General features: G+C 46.5%; 2 protein-coding genes across 7 annotated transcripts; both read right to left on the bottom strand.

Annotated features, from left to right (window-relative positions):
- Nucleotides 1-32: 32 nt before the first annotated feature.
- Nucleotides 33-3,116, bottom strand: LOC146257485 (coagulation factor IX). The gene is made up of 9 exons (XM_084674734.1): nt 3,073-3,116; nt 2,675-2,766; nt 2,246-2,409; nt 2,128-2,152; nt 1,920-2,033; nt 1,688-1,822; nt 1,258-1,559; nt 991-1,108; nt 33-918 (listed from the first exon to the last, which is right to left on the bottom strand). The coding sequence occupies exons 2-9, from the start codon at nt 2,745-2,747 to the stop codon at nt 353-355; spliced, it is 1,497 nt and encodes a 498-aa protein (XP_084530860.1). The 5' UTR covers nt 2,748-2,766; nt 3,073-3,116; the 3' UTR covers nt 33-352.
- Nucleotides 3,117-3,246: 130 nt separating this feature from the next.
- On the bottom strand, nt 3,247-18,916 carry dgkd (diacylglycerol kinase delta). Of its 6 annotated transcripts, none has more exons than XM_084674251.1 (30): nt 18,761-18,916; nt 15,996-16,106; nt 15,787-15,867; nt 13,242-13,346; nt 13,016-13,148; nt 12,152-12,270; nt 11,494-11,619; nt 11,286-11,388; nt 11,003-11,165; nt 10,810-10,918; nt 10,321-10,460; nt 10,011-10,095; nt 9,793-9,887; nt 9,550-9,649; nt 8,860-9,127; nt 8,555-8,710; nt 8,304-8,432; nt 8,105-8,201; nt 7,829-7,939; nt 7,566-7,662; nt 7,171-7,278; nt 6,948-7,061; nt 6,680-6,814; nt 6,268-6,422; nt 6,074-6,185; nt 5,874-5,966; nt 5,664-5,783; nt 5,428-5,545; nt 4,941-5,071; nt 3,247-4,765 (listed from the first exon to the last, which is right to left on the bottom strand). In XM_084674251.1, exons 1-30 carry the CDS (start codon nt 18,893-18,895, stop codon nt 4,676-4,678), a joined length of 3,639 nt encoding a protein of 1,212 aa, XP_084530377.1. In that variant the 5' UTR covers nt 18,896-18,916; the 3' UTR covers nt 3,247-4,675. The 6 variants fall into 6 exon arrangements, with proteins under 6 accessions (XP_084530377.1, XP_084530379.1, XP_084530383.1 ...); XM_084674253.1 differs by having other exon boundaries at nt 12,164-12,270; XM_084674257.1 differs by having other exon boundaries at nt 5,664-5,780; nt 12,164-12,270.
- Nucleotides 18,917-20,278: the final 1,362 nt, after the last annotated feature.

Raw genomic sequence — 20,278 nt, 5'->3', positions numbered from 1 at the left:
ATTTAAGTCACCAAGAATATTTGTGTACATAGTTGACGTTCTTTACCAAACATTTTATTAAATGTGTTCTTTACAGGTTCACTCATTCCCTTATTGGTCTTGTCACATTTGACAGAAATAATATAATTTGTGCAAATAGAACTGACAAGATTATTGGGGTGTTTGATAGTATATAGGGATATACAAACTAGAGACAGTGATCTCAATTGGAATCAAGTCATGAGTCAAGCTCATATTGTGTGGTTTATGGCATTTTGTAACATTCTGTTCACAAAATAGATTTTCTTTGAACAAGAGATAGTTATAAATTCTTCAGAATCTATAACGCTTTGTTTTCCAGTCCTGTAGACTTTCAAGTCTGGCTGCTGATCTGGTCCTGGTTCTTTATAGTGTCTTGGATCCAGTGCAGGTAGTTACCTAGTCTGGTATAAACGCCATATTTACCCTTAGCAGCGCATCTTTCACCCCAGCTCACTACTCCAGTCAGAAACCATGTCCCTCTGAAGTTGACCATAAATGGGCCGCCACTGTCCCCGCTGCAGGCGTCCATCTTGGCCTCCAAGAATCCGGCGCAGAACATGTTGTCCGTCACCACCTGCTCCGTAGAGAGGACACACTTTTTCTGATCCACCAGGGGGAGAAACACCTTCCTGAGGAAGCGAGAGGAGCGGCCCAGGAACTGAGTGGCTCCCCAGCCTGTCACCACGCCCCGGATGTCCTCCTTGTCCAGCAATTTAGCCAGATGATTATTGGGAAGGCAGGCAGGGATGGCGGTAGCGCTCAGGACTACTGGATGGGCGAGGTAGATCAGAGCAAGGTCACTGTCGAAGGTGTACTCATGGAAGTGAGGGTGAACCACCAGCTTTTCCACTGTGATCATCTGTTCGTTTTTGTCGGGCCGTTGCTTGTCATAGTCTCCTGGAGAAACACAGAGCGTTAATAATAGCAACACACACATGTTCGAGTGTCTCAGCGGCTACTCATCCTCACCTATGATCACATGGTCAGGAACTATGTCTGAGAAACAGTGGGCAGCGCTGACGACCCAGCGCTGGCTTATCAGGGTTCCACCACAGAACCCATACCCATCCTTTCTCCGGATCATCACCTGCACAGAACCACATGATTACAACGCTGTCAAAAGCCCCATTGGCCATAGGGGAATAAAACCAAACTTTTGTGGTCAACCCAACCCTCTCCAGCTCTGTTGTGCTCCTATGGTAGTAAGCCATAAATCGCTTAACCTATCTACCGTACCTGCCACGGACTCCCCCCCTGCTTCTCCAGCTGACCGCCCACTATACGAGTGACTTCTAAGTCTTCCAAGACTTCTGTGCTGTTCTCGGCCCACTGGCCTTCTGAGTTCATTGCTGAGGAGGTGGAGTTTCCCTCCACAGTCAAGTTTCCCTCCACAGTCAAGTTTCCCTCCACGGTCAAGTTTCCATAAGAATTAAGAAGGGGTGAGACTGAGGGTGACGTTGAGGCAATGTGCTGGGAGTCGTCCAATAGAGACCGCCGACGACGGAACCCACTCTGCTTTTTACCACACGGGAACGGCACTGACAAAGATATAATATATAACTTATAGTTATCTATGTTTGACAGCATTCAACTATGCCAAAAGAAACTCTAGATGGTGTTGTTTTGCCAAGGATAGTATTTGGTGGTGTGTTTATATAATGTCCACCTGCTTTAGAGCAGCCCTTGCCATCCTCGTCGAGCTGGTAGCCCTGGGCACAGCTACACAGGACACCAGACGGCCGTTCCTGGTTGGTACAGTAATGCAGGCAGCCACCATTTTGATACTGGCACTCAAACACCTCTGTAGGAGGAGAACAAGCATGTGAATGTTAATGAATTATGTATGTTGAAGAGGGTCTCAGAACCTGGCTATTAGGCATGTATGGATACAGACATACCTATGGAACAAATCTTGCCATCATATCGTGGGGGGCACAAGCAGAGGTATCCATTTCGATCCACAGTGCAGATTCCACCATTGAGACAAGGGTTGTAGGAGCAAGGGTTTAGATCTAGTTCACAGAAAACATACATAGCTTCAAAAGACCCCTTTCAGACTCTCATTTAACAAACCAAGTGCCATCCAGTCAGGAATTCTGTACTTACTCTTATACCTGTACCAAAACTCCATCTGTAAAACAGAATAGCAGGGACACAGAGTTTGAGGGTGGTGTATATTAGTGGTGCAGAGAGGGGTGTGATCACGTTAAGGACAGTACTATACCGTCTTCTCTCTGGTCTGAAAGATCTCAGCCGCCTCCTCCTGGGAACAGGTCTCTTCATAACACTCCCGCTCCAGGTTTCCTGGCATTATCTCTTCCAGGAATGAGTTGGCCCTCGGCCGACGCACTCGAAGCAGCTGCACTGCATTATTGTGCTCAAGGAACACTGATAAAAGATCTCAAACTAATCACAAAATATACTGCCTCCATATAGACTCTGAAGATCCTGTTGGACGCATTATTGTAATAAAATGCACTGCAAGCTTTGATATTGTAAAAAGATCCGTGATTGAGAACCTGTTGCCTTTGACTAAAACCACATGGATAACCCATGAGAATACAAGAAATTAAGCCTCTGCGTCAAATGTTTCAAGGGTACCATTACTGAACAGTTAAAAACACAGGGACTATGGGAAAAAGGTTTGTCCTACCTTTTGATTCTAGAAGTGAGCCAAAAAGGCTCAAAAGCAAAACTGTTGGGAGCCAACCTTCTGACAGCAACATCTCACACTTCAGAGGCTTTCTATGGGTATAGGTCACTATTTAGTTAACAATATAGACTGTACCAAGGGTCAACCCAATGACTACTGCAAATGCAATTTAGTAGTAGTCTGAAGATTACACAATTCTTTGTCCTGTATATTTTCCATGTTGAGTATATATATTACATTTACAATTAAAAAAGCTATACATTTTGTCAGAAAATTAGACTTTAAGATTAATTTTCAATTCTGGAGACTTCCATAAACTATACAAGTGTAAGCAGTCTAAACCAAATCTCCCTTCCTCTGTCGACCTAACACTGCTCAACTAAATGAGTACAGCCTACCTTTTTCTCTGACGGTCTGCTAAAATGGAGGACTTCTGACAAGCTTGGCGTTTGATAGTTAACTAGATTCTAAATATTGACACATCAGAATCTGACACCAGAGCTGCCCCCATGCTTGTGACAACACTATTTAATCTTTGCTGTTTTCAGAATGAACCAGAAAAATAAACGGAATCACAAACAAACATTTAATTATAGGATGATGGTATTTCACTGTACAAAACTGACATATTTACAGCACTGGGTTGGGATTATGTACAAAGTAAAAGACAAGTGTAGGATACAGTATTACTTCTAACTTATAAATTATCAATAAATACTGGGACCGGCTGTAGACTGTTTACCAGAGAGTTTTCATTAATGGACAACACAAAAAGTACAACCCTGCAGGAGGTTGTACAAATGGAAATATGACCATAAAAAACATCTCACACAACGCTGTAAGCAAAAACAGAGAACAGATTATAAACTTGCCACACGTCACACAGCAAGAAACAGGGCAGAACATTAAGTCCACTGGGGGACTGGTATCTGATGGCCGCATTCACTGTTGGAAATGTGACCAAGACCCACTACAATCTATTTGACAACAAATAGTGCGAAAAGACTTCACACATCCTGAGCCTTGATATGAAGCAGCTGGGAGAACAAGGCATTGTCAAGTTTGGCGTTCCCCCATACTAGAAGAAGCCCTTGCTACAAAAAAAAATAGAATAAATCTCCAGGAAAAATTTGGATCATTGTATTGATGTAGCACAAACCCTTAGGCACCATCTAGGTAGTGATATTGAAATCAATAAAAAGGCCAGGGAACATTGAAAGTACACAAAGAGATACCGAAATTACTAACACCAGGGAAAAAGCTGGAGGTTAATTATATTTACATTAAGATTGTCACTGCTCATCTTTGAACTTCAGACTACTCTAGCCTTGTTTTTTGTTGGGGAGCATATTTCCTTGCATCCCACGTCAATTCCTAGTAAAACAATTTACACTGGGATAACACATCTGGTACAATATATGTAATAAATATATACTGCAATACAAAACTCTTTCTAGAATTGATCCAGTCAGTGGAAATGATAGATAAATCTATGGTGTCTGCTATATATTCTGGCAGGTCTACAGCTCATGATGCTTAGCTAACAAGCCATGGGTTCCCTGTTCAGTCTCTAAGCTCCTGACTTCAAACAAGTTTAAAGGTTCAGGTGCCTCTTGGTCCATTATCACAGTCCAGCTGAATCTGGGGCTGGTTTGTTGATCAGGCATTATGGTTAAATGAGTTTATCAGGCTTTTGTTCCTTGTCATCAGCCCTCTTGACTTCCCTATCATTTCTTCCTGGCCCTCCCCTCCAAACCTATTCCCTGGCGGTTTGGTTCATGATTCGTGTGGTCGGTCTTGACACTGAGAAAGTGTGTGAAGGCACTGCTGTAGAATTTGAATGAATAAGACAGAGAATCGTGTTAAGGTATTGTAGCTTGATTGGTCCTGTTGAGAGGGGGGGGGGGGGGTTGGTTCAGGCATGGGAGGTATGGCTGGATTCGGTGACATCACAGGGGGTGTTCTTCCTGGTGCAGCACAGGCAGGCGTACAGGAGGGAGCCTAGGCCTCGCTGGCACTGCTGCTGCGACTCAACTCTCTGATACCCTGCAGGATACGTTTCATGTGGCCAACCTTCGTCACCCCCAAGTCCTGCAATGAGTCGACACAAGCGTTAAATAAAAAACACTTCCTCCTCGATCATCTCAAGTCATCGCGGGTACGCTACTTTGACGCGTGCACACACACACACACACAGATCACGAAGCCCAAGAGCAGTGAGAAGCCCCTCCCCCAGAGAGGCCCAGCAGGTGGGTGTGAGCTCTACCTTGAGGTCCCTCCTCTCCAGGTGCAGCAACTCAGCCCCACGCACATCGTGCCCGATAAAGATCTCCTTATACTCTGTGAGGCAGATGAGCTCCAGCCAGGCGGCCACCTCTTCTGTGCCCCACTGGTGCACTGCAGAAAGGAAGTGCTTCAGAGATAGGCCCAAATCATAGACACCAGAGAGAGAGACAGAGAGAGAGACAGAGAGAGAGGGGACAGTCGCAACAGAATCGCCTCGCGGCACCACTCTCTGGGGCACACGTACGTTGCGCCAGAAATTGAGATTGATTTCAGAAAGACTAACCCTAGGTTGGCGTGCGAGACGATTGTGGCGACGTCGGAAATTGTTGAGCGTGATTTATCAAAGTGGTGGGGGGGATCTTTTGATTTCAAATCAATTCACCCAGTGTTGTCAGAAGGATTGGAGGGGGGGGATTGGAGGGTCGGAAGTGGAAAGAGGGACCAAGAGAAAGAAAGGAAGATGCTACCTGGCAGAGTGAGAGTGGCGCATGCCTCCTTGTTCTTGTTGTTCTTGTCCTTCTTAAACTTGGGCACCAGGCGGAACTTAGCGCTGCGGCTTCGCTTGGTGAAATCCGTCAGGTTCCCCTGTGAGACACGAGACAAAATTCAAAACCGTTCACGGCCGAGTCGACACGCCGCTACCGGGAAACGGTGGCCAGTGCGTGAAGGACCTGCGGGCGCGAGAGAGTGGAGGCAGGTGTACCTCGTCGTCCCCTGGTTCGATGAGCTGGCACAGCCAGGATATGTCCACCAGTCTGCGGAGCTGCAGGGCCACGCTGCCCAGAGCTCCGCTCAGCTGCTCCTTCTGAGGGGGGTCCAGCTGCTGGAGGAGGACACGCAACCTCAGGCAGTCAGGTGACACAGTCACACCTCGAAAACGTACAGAATGTACGTGGGAGTAAAACAGACTTACCAAGCACATCTTGCCAGATAGCAGAAGCTCTGTCTCACTATGCAGAGCCTTTACGTTACTGACCATCTGAACCACAACACTGCAATTGAGACCCTGGGAATATTGGGGGAGGAAAAAATATATACAGTTTTACAAACTATTTAAATTGGACCTGCTTTAGAATACATCCAAGTTAGGTAAGGCTGAATCCCGTTACTTACGCCTGAGCTCTTGGAGTTGGCATAGACCACGTCCATGGCCTTAGAGCTGGCGTTGACAGCATGGGCCAGCTCCTGTTCCATGTTGTGGTGGGACTGAGCGATTTCACGGATGCTGAAACCAGACCAAAAGTTTACATTTTATTCATTTTATCAGACACTTTTAACCAAAGCACTCCTATGTGAGACCATCGTACCTGTGAATGAGGGCGCCGGCAGCCTGGCCGAACACGTTGATCTGGGAAGCCTCCTCCTCCGAGACGGTCTCTGGCTGCAGCGCATGCTGCGGCTGTGGGCGAGGGAACTCACACTTCTGCTTATCCTCCCAGGACTTTAATGTACTCTCGAAGGCCTGACGTGAGGAACAACACAAACCCTTTCAGTTACCAGGAATCATGGGATACATCTTCAGTCCACTAGGCAAGAGGAAATCCCAGTTATTCAGCATTTCTATTATGTGAAATAGGTTGAGTTTGTTCGTTTGAGTTGTGCAGATTGCAAATGAGTTATACGTGAACATATGTATGCATAATCAAATGATGAATAAGCACGACAGACTTTGTGTATCCTGTGAATGTTTGTGGGTGAGGTCACCGGAGCAGTCCTCACCCTGTCTCTGGTCAGGGTCTGGGTGCGATTCTTGTGAATGATCTTGATGTATCCTGGGGGTTGTACCCAAGCCTCCCCATCCACCTGCACGGGCACCCCCTCATCACCCAGGATGGTGATCTTCACCGTCCGGCACTGACAGAACACGTGGACATTTAGCGCATGCTTTTACCCAGAGCCACTTCAGGAATCCTGCGGTCTCATTCGAGCAGATTCTGTATGGTGTCGTACCATCCCTGACCCCAGCCCCAACTCCTGTGCAACACACCTGAGCGATGCGGTGGTGTTGCAGGTTGATGACCCGAGACACGGCCATCTGCATGCTGCCAAACACAGCCACCACCTCCAGGATCTTATCGTCAAACGAAGGTGCCGTGAACGTCTGTGAGGGAGGAGATGAGCTTGTTATGCTGTTACGTCTGTGAGGGGAATTGCAACCAGCGGACAATAGAAGGACAGTTATGCAACCAGAACACAGACAAGTCTCTTACGTCATCCTCCTTGGTGCCACCCCAGAAGTTGGTGCCCCCAGCATAACTGGGTATGTTGAGCACAGCAATGCCCTGTAAACTTGGCAGAGGAATGGGCCTCCCATCGCACTGGAATCACAAACACACCGCTGCATAATCAAACAGCCTGCTGACAGTCAGTTCAATATGATCACATCCTTCTCTTTGTCCCTCTCTCACACGAGAACTAACAAAACACTCAGAACAAAGCGTCTAATAATACTGGACATTTCAGTCAATGGGTGATTGATTTTCCTATCAAGCACCCTGGTAAAGCTGGCACTCTATTCAATAATTGCTGGAGTCAGTCAAGAATGGGAAACCGTTATAGGCCAGGCCCATCGGATCCAACATGGCCGCCTGGTTTTTTTTCCTACCTCAAGCAGCACTTTCTGTTCCAGGTTCTTGTAGGTTCGATGGAGCAGCTCCTTGGTTCCCAGAACACCGTACCACATCATATTCTTAGTGCGACTCCTGAACACAGACCCACAGTATAACACAGTGACTGAGCACACACACACACATGGAAACCTGAACAAAACACAAACACAACTGATATATGTGGCCTACATCCTGCTGGAGTTGGTGGAGTTGCACATATAGGGCATCTATTCTGTTGGAAAGTAGTGTTCCAAATGACCTGCACTTCTCCGGGTGCTCATCGCGCTTGTTGTTGAAGTCCAGGGAGATCTTGGCGTCCAGTCCGATCCCAAAGTAGTTGTTCATCACACACTTCTCAGTGTAACAGTCACTGAAATCAAACAAAGCCCAAGGTAACCGCTGAACCCAATTGGGGATATTCGGTTATGCAGGTAACAGGACCTTTTTTTTTTAAAATTCTTTTTTTTTAACTTAAAGTAAAATTAAAGCAAAGTGTAAAAATAAGAACATAAGAAATCAATAAAAAGGGGCGTACAAGTTCTCTGGGTCCCAGCTGAAGGGATCAGCGTTCACCAGCAGTCTGCTGATGACAGAGCTACTCTCCAGAGAGCCAGATATTCCAGCTCGGAGACCTACAACAGACACAAACATCCTATTCAAACACTGTCAGACACCACAGAGAGGCTGTATTGTTTTGTTTAATATACAAATATTGCATTAATAAACGGTCTTACTTGGAAAGAGAATCTTGGTGTTGAGCATTGGCATGTTTTCTCTACTTCCTGTCTGGGCAGGAAGGGATGCAGAGCTACCCAATGACAGGGCCCCCTTGTTTATAAGCTTCTCACAAGGCGTCTTACATGCTATGGACACAAAGAGCAGGAGACCTGGATAAACAGCCAGACAAGAGAGGAGAGAGGCTCTGCTGGAAACGACAATCAAACCAGGCTTGTCTTCATGGATGTCAGACTGAGCCACAACTGACCTCTGCGGACTGGACGATTCTTGGTGCTGTTACAGGCAATACCACTGTAAGACGACTGCAGCGAGAGTTTGTCCTGGTCGTAGTCCTCCTCCTCTTCCTCCTCCTCTGCCCCCAGAGCAAACACCTCCTGGGTCTGGGCATTTTGCTCATCCACAGCTGGAAGAGATACAGATTCAGTGAGCGCTGTGACAAGACGTTATGGATCAGGTCAAAGGTGGAGGATGTCATGCAAGGCATGTAAAGTGTCTGCCTGGAAACAGGGGAGGGAGGGCATTGCCAGTCTGAATGGTGGTTCCATGCGTCACCTTTCTCAGTGTGCTCGATGATCTGCCTGATGGCCTTCTTCAGGCTGTTGGCCCTCAGCATGAGCTGCTCCCTGGGTTTGAAGATGGCAGAGGTGGTCCTGGGGGAGCAGGGGGCCACGGGGGCATGCGGCGGGGGCACCAGGACCCCCTCGCCCTCCTCCTGTTCCTCAGCGATGGTAGGAGGGGGCGCCGGCATGACCGTAGAGGCCTGAGCTTCCTCGTTGAGGGTCTTCAGCAGAGAGTCCAACTTCTCCTTCAGCACTCCGCACTGCACCAATCAATACACGTTCTCAAGTCAGCCATGCAACAATAGGACCGCCAGAACAACCATGAGGCCAATACAAAGTCGTGGACATGCACAAATCCATGCACAGAGAAATGTGAAACTAAACCGTACTCATATTTTAGCACACCTGCACATTTGAGACATACCTTCTCGAATTAGTTTGAAGATCATTTCATAGGAAAGCATCAAGACACAAAATACTGCTACATTTGTGAATTGAATTTCACAGCATGTAAACATCCAGTTAAACTAGTAAGCCAATGTTAGTCCTTCTAGTTTAGATAACGTTAACTCACACATGGTCAACTACTGAATGAGGGAAATTCGATCAAAATGTTCTGGAACAGCAAGATAATCGAGCTGCCCCACATCCAACCTGATGAACACACTGCTGAGCTGCTAACCTTTCTGGCCATGGCTTCAGACTCCTCAGAGCTCTCGGTGTTCTTCTCATAGGCCTTCCCCACGCGAGCGACAAAGTCCTTCACCGTCTCACACAGCACTCTAGCAACACACACACACACACACACACACACACACAAACGAGGGTTACAGACAAAGGCCGAGATACACATTCACATGGGTTGAGTCCTACAGTCCAATCAGCACAATGCTAGTGTAAGGTGCGCTCCAACCGACGGACATACTTGGCGGAGGAGATGACCACTGAGTGTTGATCTGAGGTCAGAATCTTGGACAAGTGAGCTGCCACCGAGTCCTCGTAGGTGAGAATCTGCTGGACCTGGAACAAGAGGAGTCGGGGTCATCGATCTCCCAACCAGGCAGGAATGAGACACACAGGCCAACTGGAACTGAGCTGGGAGGGGGGCAGAGAGGGACATCAGGAGCCAGGGGCTGGCTGTACCTCAGAGTCATCGCTGCAGTCCTCAGTCACAGTGGATGTGGAGTGTTGCCGTGGGAACTTGGTTTCGTACACCATGATGCTCCACCTGTGGGACGAAACAGGACGGTTACACTGCTGGCTCACTGCTGGCTCACTGCTGGCTCACTGCTGGCTCACTGCTGGCTCACTGCTGGCTCACTGCTGGCTCACTGCTGGCTCACTGCTGGCTCACTGCTGGCTCACTGCTGGCTCACTGCTGGCTCCGATGGGGCCTGACTGATATGTCGTCTGTAAACCATCTCTCCTGGTCTGGCTGGCTCATCTCTCTCACCTGTCCAACATCTTGGTACTGGCTCTCTCCAGCTTCTCCAGTATCTGTGGCAGCTGGGCGTCGTCGTCGCAGGCCGAGCCCCAGCCCAGGACCCGGGCCAGGTCGTTCCCCGTGCCCAGGGGCAACACGCCCAGCTGGCACTGCCACGCAACATAGGGAACACTGTGAGCACATTCTTTTGGCATGGGGGGGGGGGGGCACAAACTGACACCTATTCCGCAGGGTACATCCTATTCCTATGGCATGCAAGTAAAGAGTTGGCTGAGCCAAGATTCTTCTGTTTTAAAGAGCGGCTCACTCCCCCAGCAGAGGGCAGTGTGGTTCAGACAAAGGAGGGGAATGTGAGCAGTCTCTGAGGCGGGGCTAGGGAAGCAGAGAGCAGCGATGAGGAGAGAGAGTGTGCCGCCTGCTCAGCTTGGGTTAGGGTTAGAAACAAAGGCGATGGCGGGAGCAGGTGTCTGCGCGCCATGTACGATGTGGTGAACATACCTGTTTATGGAGAGTCAGTGTGTCGATCTCAGAGAGGACCCAGCCCACACTCCCATCACCCCCGCACACCAGGATACGAAACGTGTCAAACTTTTGGAATAGCCGCAAACTGCCCCAGACGGAAGAGTTTGAAACATTAGTGGAAATACAGACCAAGCAGTCGGGCCCAGCAAACACTAGCCAGCAGACTCACCCCAGGTGCGGCCCGCCGTTCATGAGGTCAAACACCTGGGCAGGGTTGAGCAGCTGCTTGAAGCGTCTCAGGAACTTAACGCCCTGGTTGTCGCCGCTCTTGGAGTTGACGAACACAAGGAGGGGGCTGGTGCACGAGGGCGGGCAGGTGGCCTTCCAGAACCCTGACGGGGGGGGGGAGGAGGAGCCACATCATGCTAGGGCAAGACACACAGGCACCAGCCTGCTCATACGAGTGCGCCCACACGGATACGGTGGAGTGCAGGAGGGGTGTTGGTACTCACCGTCAGAGTCGATACTGTTCAGGGCTGTTGGGGGGATGACAGACACCTTGCACTGACCCAGGGGACACTTGATGGACAACTGGTCCTTACATGTGGTGTGAACCTGGACATCAGGAAGACAGCCTTCAGCCACTGCGCCATTTACATCCTCACTCATTTACTGACAACATGAGTTGGGTACCCCTAACCCAACAAAGCACCCGCTCACCATGGCTTTGCACCAGAGGCAACGCCAGTCCTGCAGCCGTAGCACGCTGCCACAGGTCTTGTCGCACACCGTACACTTGGCGCTAACCGGCAGGTTGCCCTCCAACCACTGGTGTGGCATAGAAATCTGAGACATAGACACAACGATGGGGAATGAGGCCGTGACTGAGGAACACGTGTCATGGACACGCACAGGCATTTTGTAATGAATACGTCAAGTTCAACAGCACCTGCTTTCCCTTGTTTTTTTCCGAGCATCCCGTTACCTTTCCATTATCACCATCAGCCCTGCCCTGCCCTGTTCTGTGCTCCTTTATTGACAGGAGACCATGCGCCCTATGACTTACACCCATTGTTGACTAGGGTGGAGTTTGTTTGGCTGAACTGTTTAATCAGTCTTTGTTTAGGAGGAAAAGTGCTGATTTTCATGTTATGTAATACAAAATATTAAGATCAATTAATAGTAATTTTAAGAGGAATTCCTGACTGAACCTGTGACAATAGCACCAAAGAGCAAGTTCTGACTGTTCTGTTTCTTCACTAAAAAGTACGAAAGGCTAAATGAAAGGCTTGAATGAAGTACTGAAAAAAAATAAGAGGGAACGCTTAATGTGGGTTTCCTGTTGAGGCTCGACAGCATTTCTCTCTTAACCTCTGACCTTTGACCTTACCCCATCCTCATCTTCAATGATGTCCTTCCCAATGGATGCTAGGGTGGTCCACTTGCAGTTGTTGGTAGCTCTGACCGCGCAGCGCTTGTGGGCTTTGAATTTGCACACTGCGGGGACAGACACATGCATTAAGTCAGCGCAGCACTTACTGTCAACCTACAGATACAACTAGACATTAGCAATGTACTCTTTGAGAGGGTCACACAGACAGAGACAGACAACGTCCCAAGGATCCATCACAGAGAGACGCTGTGTCATTAAAATGACATGAGGCAGTGTGTCTAGAATTACAGAGACTGTGAGGTTACAACATTACGCAGCACTTCACTTCCCCCCCGCAGATCATATAACAGTATTGAGTGAACAGATCACTGGATCGAAGCAACCCACTTCTCCAGTGCCACATTACCTAGGGCGCTCTGTAGGGGGCACCACAGAGAGGGTTCCTGGGTCAGGCTATGGCTACACACTAAAGTTGCTTCACACCCCAATTCCTCTTTAGGGCTTTTGTAAGGTGCCATTTCGAAACAGCTTTGAAATGATCTGGTCCATTTCTAAGCATGTCTTCCACTTAGTAAGCACAATTTCTTGGACACATTTGCCAAAAATGGGAACTATGAGAACCCTACCCTCTATGGCCTATAAATGATCAGGAATGATCAGAGCCAGATGGCTGAGCGGTTAGGGAATCGGGCTATTTATCAGAAGGTTACTGGTTCGATTCCCAGCCGTGCCAAATGACGTTGTGTCCTTAGGCAAGGCACTTCACCCTACTTGCCTCGGGGGGGGGGGGGGGGGGGATAAGAGCGTCTGCTAAATGACAACATGCAAATGTATATGTGTTTGGAGTACCTTCGCAGGACAGCCCATGTGACGTGACTCCGGAGAGTGCCTCCCGGCAGACGTTGCAGTAGGTAGGGCGAGCGTGTGAGCAGGCATACCAGTTGTGCATCCCAGAGAAGTGGTCCATGCTGTACTGGGTAGACTGCAGGGTTTGGAGAGGGCAGAGGGAGGAGGGACGGTCAGGGAGGGCCGTAAGGCAGGAGAGGGAGACTGAGGTCACAAACCCTGAACTCACCTCAAAGGGGTCCCTGTTCTGGACACTTTTCAGCGCTGCCATCCAGTCCTCCATCTCTTTCCTGTTCTCCGCACACAGAATAAGTCTACGACAAGGAGTGATAAGCTGTACAGAGAGAAAGGAAGAGAGAGAGAGAGGGAGAGACAGAGATCAAAAACAGCATGTGTTGGTTTTACACTAGAGGGTGAGGAAGAAGGCACGGACAAACTACCTAGTCATGTGAACTCATTTGGCCTTTACTTAATTGCTGTTCTGAAAACAGTTAAAGCCTCATCCAGATATAGAAATGCCATGAGACCCGCCAGGGGCAGGACACACACACACACACACACACACACAAAGACTCAAGAGGCTAAAAATGATGTGGGTGGTTGTGCAATGCCGTGTGACCAGTATTGCAAACAGAAGGGAAGCACATCCAGTCCACCAGAGACAGCAGTGCTTGTTCTAACCTGGCCAGCAGGCCGTCTTAAGTGCGTTACATCCTGTATTTTGGGTGCCTGCGTGGTCATTGATCAGACGGAGTACTGAACTGAGCAAGTCAAGTTCTAAAGAACGGACGTCAGCCTTCCAATCCATTTCCTCCACAGCTGCTCCACAAAGGCACTTCTGTTCCCACACGGATAAAAATAGTCACACGCTTTCCTCGGCCAGAGAGCCGCAAACACCACACTCTCTTTCTCTCTGTCTCACACCACACACACACACACACACATTAAGGAAGGAATCCAAATACGGACGTAGGATGGCCTTCATAGCATTGACGCAAACAAACCTATTAATACTTAAAATGGCAGAGAGGAATTCAGTCTTTGGTTGAAATAAGAGAAACTATGCAAAATCCAAGAGTCCTTAGACTGGAGGCTGAGACAGATAAGAACGGGAGAATTAAGGGCCACAAAGTGAAGGGAGCTACTGCAGATAAGAAAGTGGATTTGGTTTGCAAACAATGACAATATTCCAGCCGAGATACCGGGAAGGACAAGGATGAGTGATCAATATCACCAGAACCCCTGCAGATATGCAATAACCATAACCTTGACTCAACTCCAGTGCATCATGTCACATGACTTAAGGGTTATATTTCAGTTACACAATAGGCAGGCAAGCTCCAGAAGGCTCATTGACCTTTCTCGAGACAATGTTATCACATTTTATCTCTGAAGCCAGGCTAAGGTGGAACACCGATCGTTGATCTGGGTCTGTACTGGATTCCCAGACAGAGCCCTTCCCATGTGTGCCTCAGATATCACTGAGAATTAACACAAACACACACACACACTCAAACACATGCTAGCCACGCGCGCGCGCACACACACACACACATACACAACAGGCCAGCGTCAGCAAATTCTATAGCAGACCGTAAACAACCCCATAATGACTCAAGCCACATGCTGCCAACCGGCCGACAGAGCGCACGAGGACTGAGTGACCAATTGGGAAACACACTAGTTTCTGTGTTTCCCCCCACCCACTGTCATTCCAGACATTTTTCTGCCTTACTTCTTACTTCTAGGGTGCAGTCCAGCCAGTTGGGCTCCGTATTCCCCCCAATTTTTCCAGGCTCTGGTCTTCTCCTGTGTGTCTGAGTCTGGAGAACCGGCACAGAGCTTTGTCGTTTCTTCACTGACTACTTAATGGTCTTCCCTGCTGACAGCTGTGGACTTTTGACAGACACGCTCTACCTATCTATCTGAATTGTCTTGAGGCAATCCATGTGGTGGTTAAATATTGATCTCCTTCATAAAAGAATCTGTTTGGCAGGTCTATAGTCTGAAAGGATATAAAGTCAGTATGGCCTGTAGTCCCGGAGTTCTCCCTTAGTGTTCAATTGAGCCAGACTGTAGACAATAAGGTTTTCTTCCCCCGTCTTTATGTAGTCCAAGAAAACTCTCTCAGTGTTCGCTTAAGTTGCTCTAGTCTCTATCGAAACTTGTCTCAATCGGCTGCCCCTCCACTCAAGCAGCCTTGCTCTGAGTGCAGACAGGGGCCAAGACTCCTCCCCCATCCGCCTCTATGACTCACATAAACTTCCTGTCTTCACGTCAAATCCACAGAGTGGGCTAGGGGGAAGGGAGTGGTGAAGGCCGCTAAGAAGCCTCCTTTAAAACACAAAGGGACGGGCAAACACTTTATTGGCTTCCTGGAGGCCCCCCTCCTTTACCAATTTATGATAGCAGACAGAGTTCATGAATAAGAGTTTACGAGGCAACCTTTTTGAGTGTTGACACAGAAAACAAAACTCTACACACACACAATAACCAAGTCTGGATCTGGTCACTGCACATCCTTTAACAAACTTGCTTATAATGTAAACACACACCTACACGTCTGCAGCAAACTCAGATGACAAACATAGTTACACCCGGGGGGGGGGGGGGGGAAGAGAGAGAGAGAGAGAGAGAGAGAGAGAGAGAGAGAGAGAGAGAGAGAGAGAGAGAGAGAGAGAGAGAGAGAGAGAGAGAGAGAGAGAGAGAGAGAGAGAGAGAGAGAGAGAGAGAGAGAGAGAGAGAGAGAGAGAGAGAGAGAGAGACTAACTCACAGTGAAGCTGTTGTTGACGTTCTTGGTGCTGGATTCAGCCACACTTGCATCCGTCAAGTCAACTTCATCAAAGATGATAGACTGAGGTAAAAATGGAGGAAAACAACTGTCAAACAGCTGAAAGGACAATCAAAAGCAAAAAGTACAGCTCGATGGCCTTCCGATATAGACAGACACAACATGACACAAAGAATGAAATAAGTACCAACCTTAGCAGTCTGAGCGTAGTACAGGGTTCTTCCACGGAGTTTAAAGTACCGTCTCTTCCAGCGCTGGAAAGAGTTGGTTTGCTTCATTAACTTCCCTTCCTTCAGGATGGTCTTTTAAGGACAAGAAAATAGGATGGTCAGGAGTTCAACCCTCTCATATTCCTGTTTAACCCCTGTATGGTACCACCCATCACATCAACCCTGGACTTTGGAAACCAGGTAAGGATATCAAATTCATGGCAAACCACACAATCTTTATAGGATTTCTTCAGAAAATATGCACTGACAAAGTCAGCCAAAAAAGCCACAAAAAAAAACATGATCTTCACTCAAGGATTTTCTGTCCAGGGTTTGGTATTGAACCATTGCCATGGTCAATTTCCTTTGCTGCAAAGCTCATCTCAATGAGCCTCAAGCACACTCCACTCTGTCAGCTGTCAACAAGAAGTCAGCTAAACGCAGTTCCTGCATAAACACCCAAGTGCACCCACACACACACAAATCAATACACTTTGAAGGGGATGGAGTGGGTGGATAACTCACCATCCCCTCCAAGTCGATACTAAAGGCCACTGGACATTCACCATCCTGCTGCTGAGAAGCAAGGCCAATAAGGCGTCTAAACAATCGATTAGACCAGGCAACTTTTCCCCCTCTATGTACCATTCCACTACCACTTCTACTATATGAATCTCTTCTCAACAAATGCACACAGCAATATAGGATTCATAGGCTTACTTTCATTGGGACACGTGTTACACAATGACCCTCCATCACACACTAGGGGGAACTAGAGAGTCAGCAATTACACTACCTGTCCACTGTTGCTTTTAACAGCATTTCCAAGCAGCAGCTATTCACAAAATCATACAATTCAGAGACTTTTCAATGTTAGAGATTAAATTGGTGTTGATGATCATTTATTAACACACCATTCCAACCGTGGGTATAGCTCAGTGGTAGAGCGTTTAGCTGCAACAAGAAGTTGCAGGTTCAAATCTCCCTTGTACGTGTTCTAAATGAATACAATGCAATACATTATGTAAATCTCTTTGTATTTTATATAGAGCATCCATGCATGATAATAAGGCTAAAACTGTGTGTGGACAGAAAGTCTTCAGCCTAACAGAGGTCAACTCAGTCAGTTTAGCAGGAGGTAGAGGAAGGAGAGCTCACAGGACTGTGAATATCCAATATGGTTGTCTATCCTATTAATGATGGTATTGAGTCCTCTATAACTACAACTCAAACTCAAACCCTAAGTCTTACCGTCACTAGAACCTATTTCTCTCCCTCTCATTACAGAACAGGAAGCTTGACCTTTTACGTGTGCTGATGTGGTCTCCTGGCCCTTTTTCAAAGCCTAGCCCAGATACGTTCTTGACAGATGGAAACGGTGTGTATGCAGAGTGTGAAAAACACTTGCATGAATCTTTCTGTTCTTTGAATGCTGTTAGGTGGATGTGTGGAAAGTTGTGTGATAGCTGTATCATCAAGACAGCAGGACAGAAGTTGCAGATTATTGCCTTTTTTACCTTGATGTTTTAAATCTTAAATTCAATTAATCCCATAAATTCCTAAATTAAATGCGGTTCTTCCCATATGTGCTGAACTGTGACTTACAGAACTGTCAGGTGCCATGGCTTTAAGAAAGTAGAATTACGTCAACCATGACAGTAACAACAAACACAATGGAGGAAATAGCTAAACCTTACCCTGCCAGCTTTGTTAACAATGTATTTACATACCCAGGTAATACCAATATCAAAAACATGGCAGATGTAGACAACTTGCAATCATGCAACATTATATTACGCACTATATTAAAGTGAATCAAAGGAAACAATATCCTAACTGAAAACAGAAGGTGTATAGTCGTGAAACTTTTGCACCCCATTATATTTAAGTCGGATTTAATGAGTCGGATTGAGAGCTGACCCAAACTCTGTAAACCAGGCTACTATACCAGGCTAATTATTTTAAATGTTAAGACTGACGTTACTATCAGCTGAAAAATAATGTGATTGCTTGTGTAATATATTTTTTTAAAGGGTCCGAATCCTTATAGTATAACATGATGCAACATTAGTTATGTTGAATGGAGGTGCCTAGTTAGTTGGCTTGCATTACCAAAGTTCATTCGATAACTGCAGAATTGGCTAAATAAATCTGGGTAAAACAGCTGGCCCGAATCAGAGACTAACATCCGGCTAGTGCAAAGCTTGCTTTGCTAGGTACTATAACTGATTTATCGCAATACAACCAATGCTACAAGAAAATATGTATACTGTACCAAGGTAATTTTTAGCAACTACATTGTTATTTAAAAACTCAATACTGCTAGACTACATACATTTAAAAGCCTATGTCCATCACCGGTTGTCCAGCTAGCTGGCTCAGCTTGGCTGCTAAGTAACTTAGCTGCTAACGTACCCTTTTACTGCACTGACCTAACCTAGTTGTACTACCTCTACCAGTACAACTTGCTAGGTGGCTAACATTACCGTTATGTGACGCTAGTTTAGCTATCTAGATATGAGAATGCAGAAGGTTGGTGCAGTCTAACTTATTGTAAAATAATCGCAAACGTTAGCCGGAAGAATGACTGGAAGAAGTAATTACAGTACTGTACAGTAAAAAAAAAAAAAAAAAAAAAAGAATAATTTGGCCTCGCGCATAGCTAGCAACCCAAACAGCCGATGGATGAAAATATCTGCCAATCCTTGCATTAGATTATAAAGTTACTCATCAAAGTTGCACGTTACCTTGCTTCGTATCTGACCTGATGTTGAAACTTTGCGAATTAGTTTCTGTGGAGAACCATGTTCTTGCTCTGGTTCGCTATCAGAGGATTCTTCCAGGCATCTTGCCGCGGCCTCAGCCTCCACTGCCACCGCCATCCTACAACTCAGGATATATAGCTGAAGTTACAGTTCGTGTGAATTTCGAGGAAAGTTAGTGCCTCCATGCGGTCAAGAGGAAATGACACACTGTCAAAAGTGTAAGCAGGAAAAACGCGAATCTTACATCTAGGGCTTGGCTTTTAGACTTGTTAACTAAGCCCAACTGGTGCAAATTCAAACTTAGTTTGAACTCCAATTGTAAAGCATCCAGTAGGTCTATGTGAAGTTCTCCTTCACACAATAGGAACACAGGGACACATTTCAATAAATCATGTAAAGGTTTTATACCAGTAAGCCTACATCAGTGAATACAAATTGAGTTTGGGAATTGACCCCTTCTGATGACAGATCATCATAATAAAGGCCTTTAAGCCTATTAACTGAATACTTTATAAATAGGTTTATTTAAACTGTCAAAGGTTCACATCAATTGTATAGCTTATATAACAGTGAACAGCTTGGCTTCGTTCCCTGTTCTCCAAAAATGCATTAGTGATATGATAGCTATGGGGTAACTATATACCTATGTCAATATAACCCAAGGAGGAAGTTAACCTTGTTTCATAACATCCGTACCTTTACTCATCAGTAATGCAGAGCAAAAGTCAGGAGTGGTATATGGTGAATACAAACTGACAAAAGCTTTTATACAAAGGTCCACTGGACTTGGGAAACTGTCTTCTTTGGTGTAAATTAGGTCACATATAGGGTGTAGGTATTTTGGCTACATTAGTCCTTTTGTATGCTGGCCTTGTTGGTTGAGATCATATTTCACATCTGTTTCTAACTCATTATGGAGGACTAGGTGAATAAAGTGTTCTCTGTTTCCATAAGCAGGATATGAGCAAAAAGATTTACTATTTACAACACAGCTCAAGCTCTGGTGTGGGGCCACATCCTGCCTCAGATGGTCCATGGCTCCTCACTGAATCAGTGATTCATCCCCAGACAACGGCAGCTCAAAACCCCTTATAAATGGTTCTCGACTGATGGCCCAGATCTAGAGATATGAGCGGTTAGGGAATCAGGATATTAATCAGAAGGTTGCAGGTTCAATTCCTGGCTGTGACTAATCATATTGTGTCCTTGGGCAAGGCACTTCACCCTACTTGCCTCAGGGGAATGTCCCTGTACTTACTGTAAGTCGCTCTGGATAAGAGAGTCTGCTAAATGTAAATGTAAGTTATATCTAGGCAAGCTAACCTGCTGTTACAACTATGGATTTCTGATAATTCTGTACTTTCTATATCCTTTAAATAAAAGTGTCTCCTAAATTAAGAAAATGTGTTCAGATAAATACTCAATTGATCCATATGAATCAATCAGGTTTCTTATTAAATATTCTGAATCATGAGGCTTGATCTTCCAACATGTGTCCCT

Source organism: Hypomesus nipponensis, chromosome 15 (assembly GCF_054491055.1).
Source record: "Hypomesus nipponensis isolate SF chromosome 15, ASM5449105v1, whole genome shotgun sequence".
NCBI lineage: Eukaryota > Metazoa > Chordata > Actinopteri > Osmeriformes > Osmeridae > Hypomesus > Hypomesus nipponensis.
Note: the sequence above shows the minus strand (reverse complement) of the source record. Positions and strands in the feature narration are given on the sequence as shown.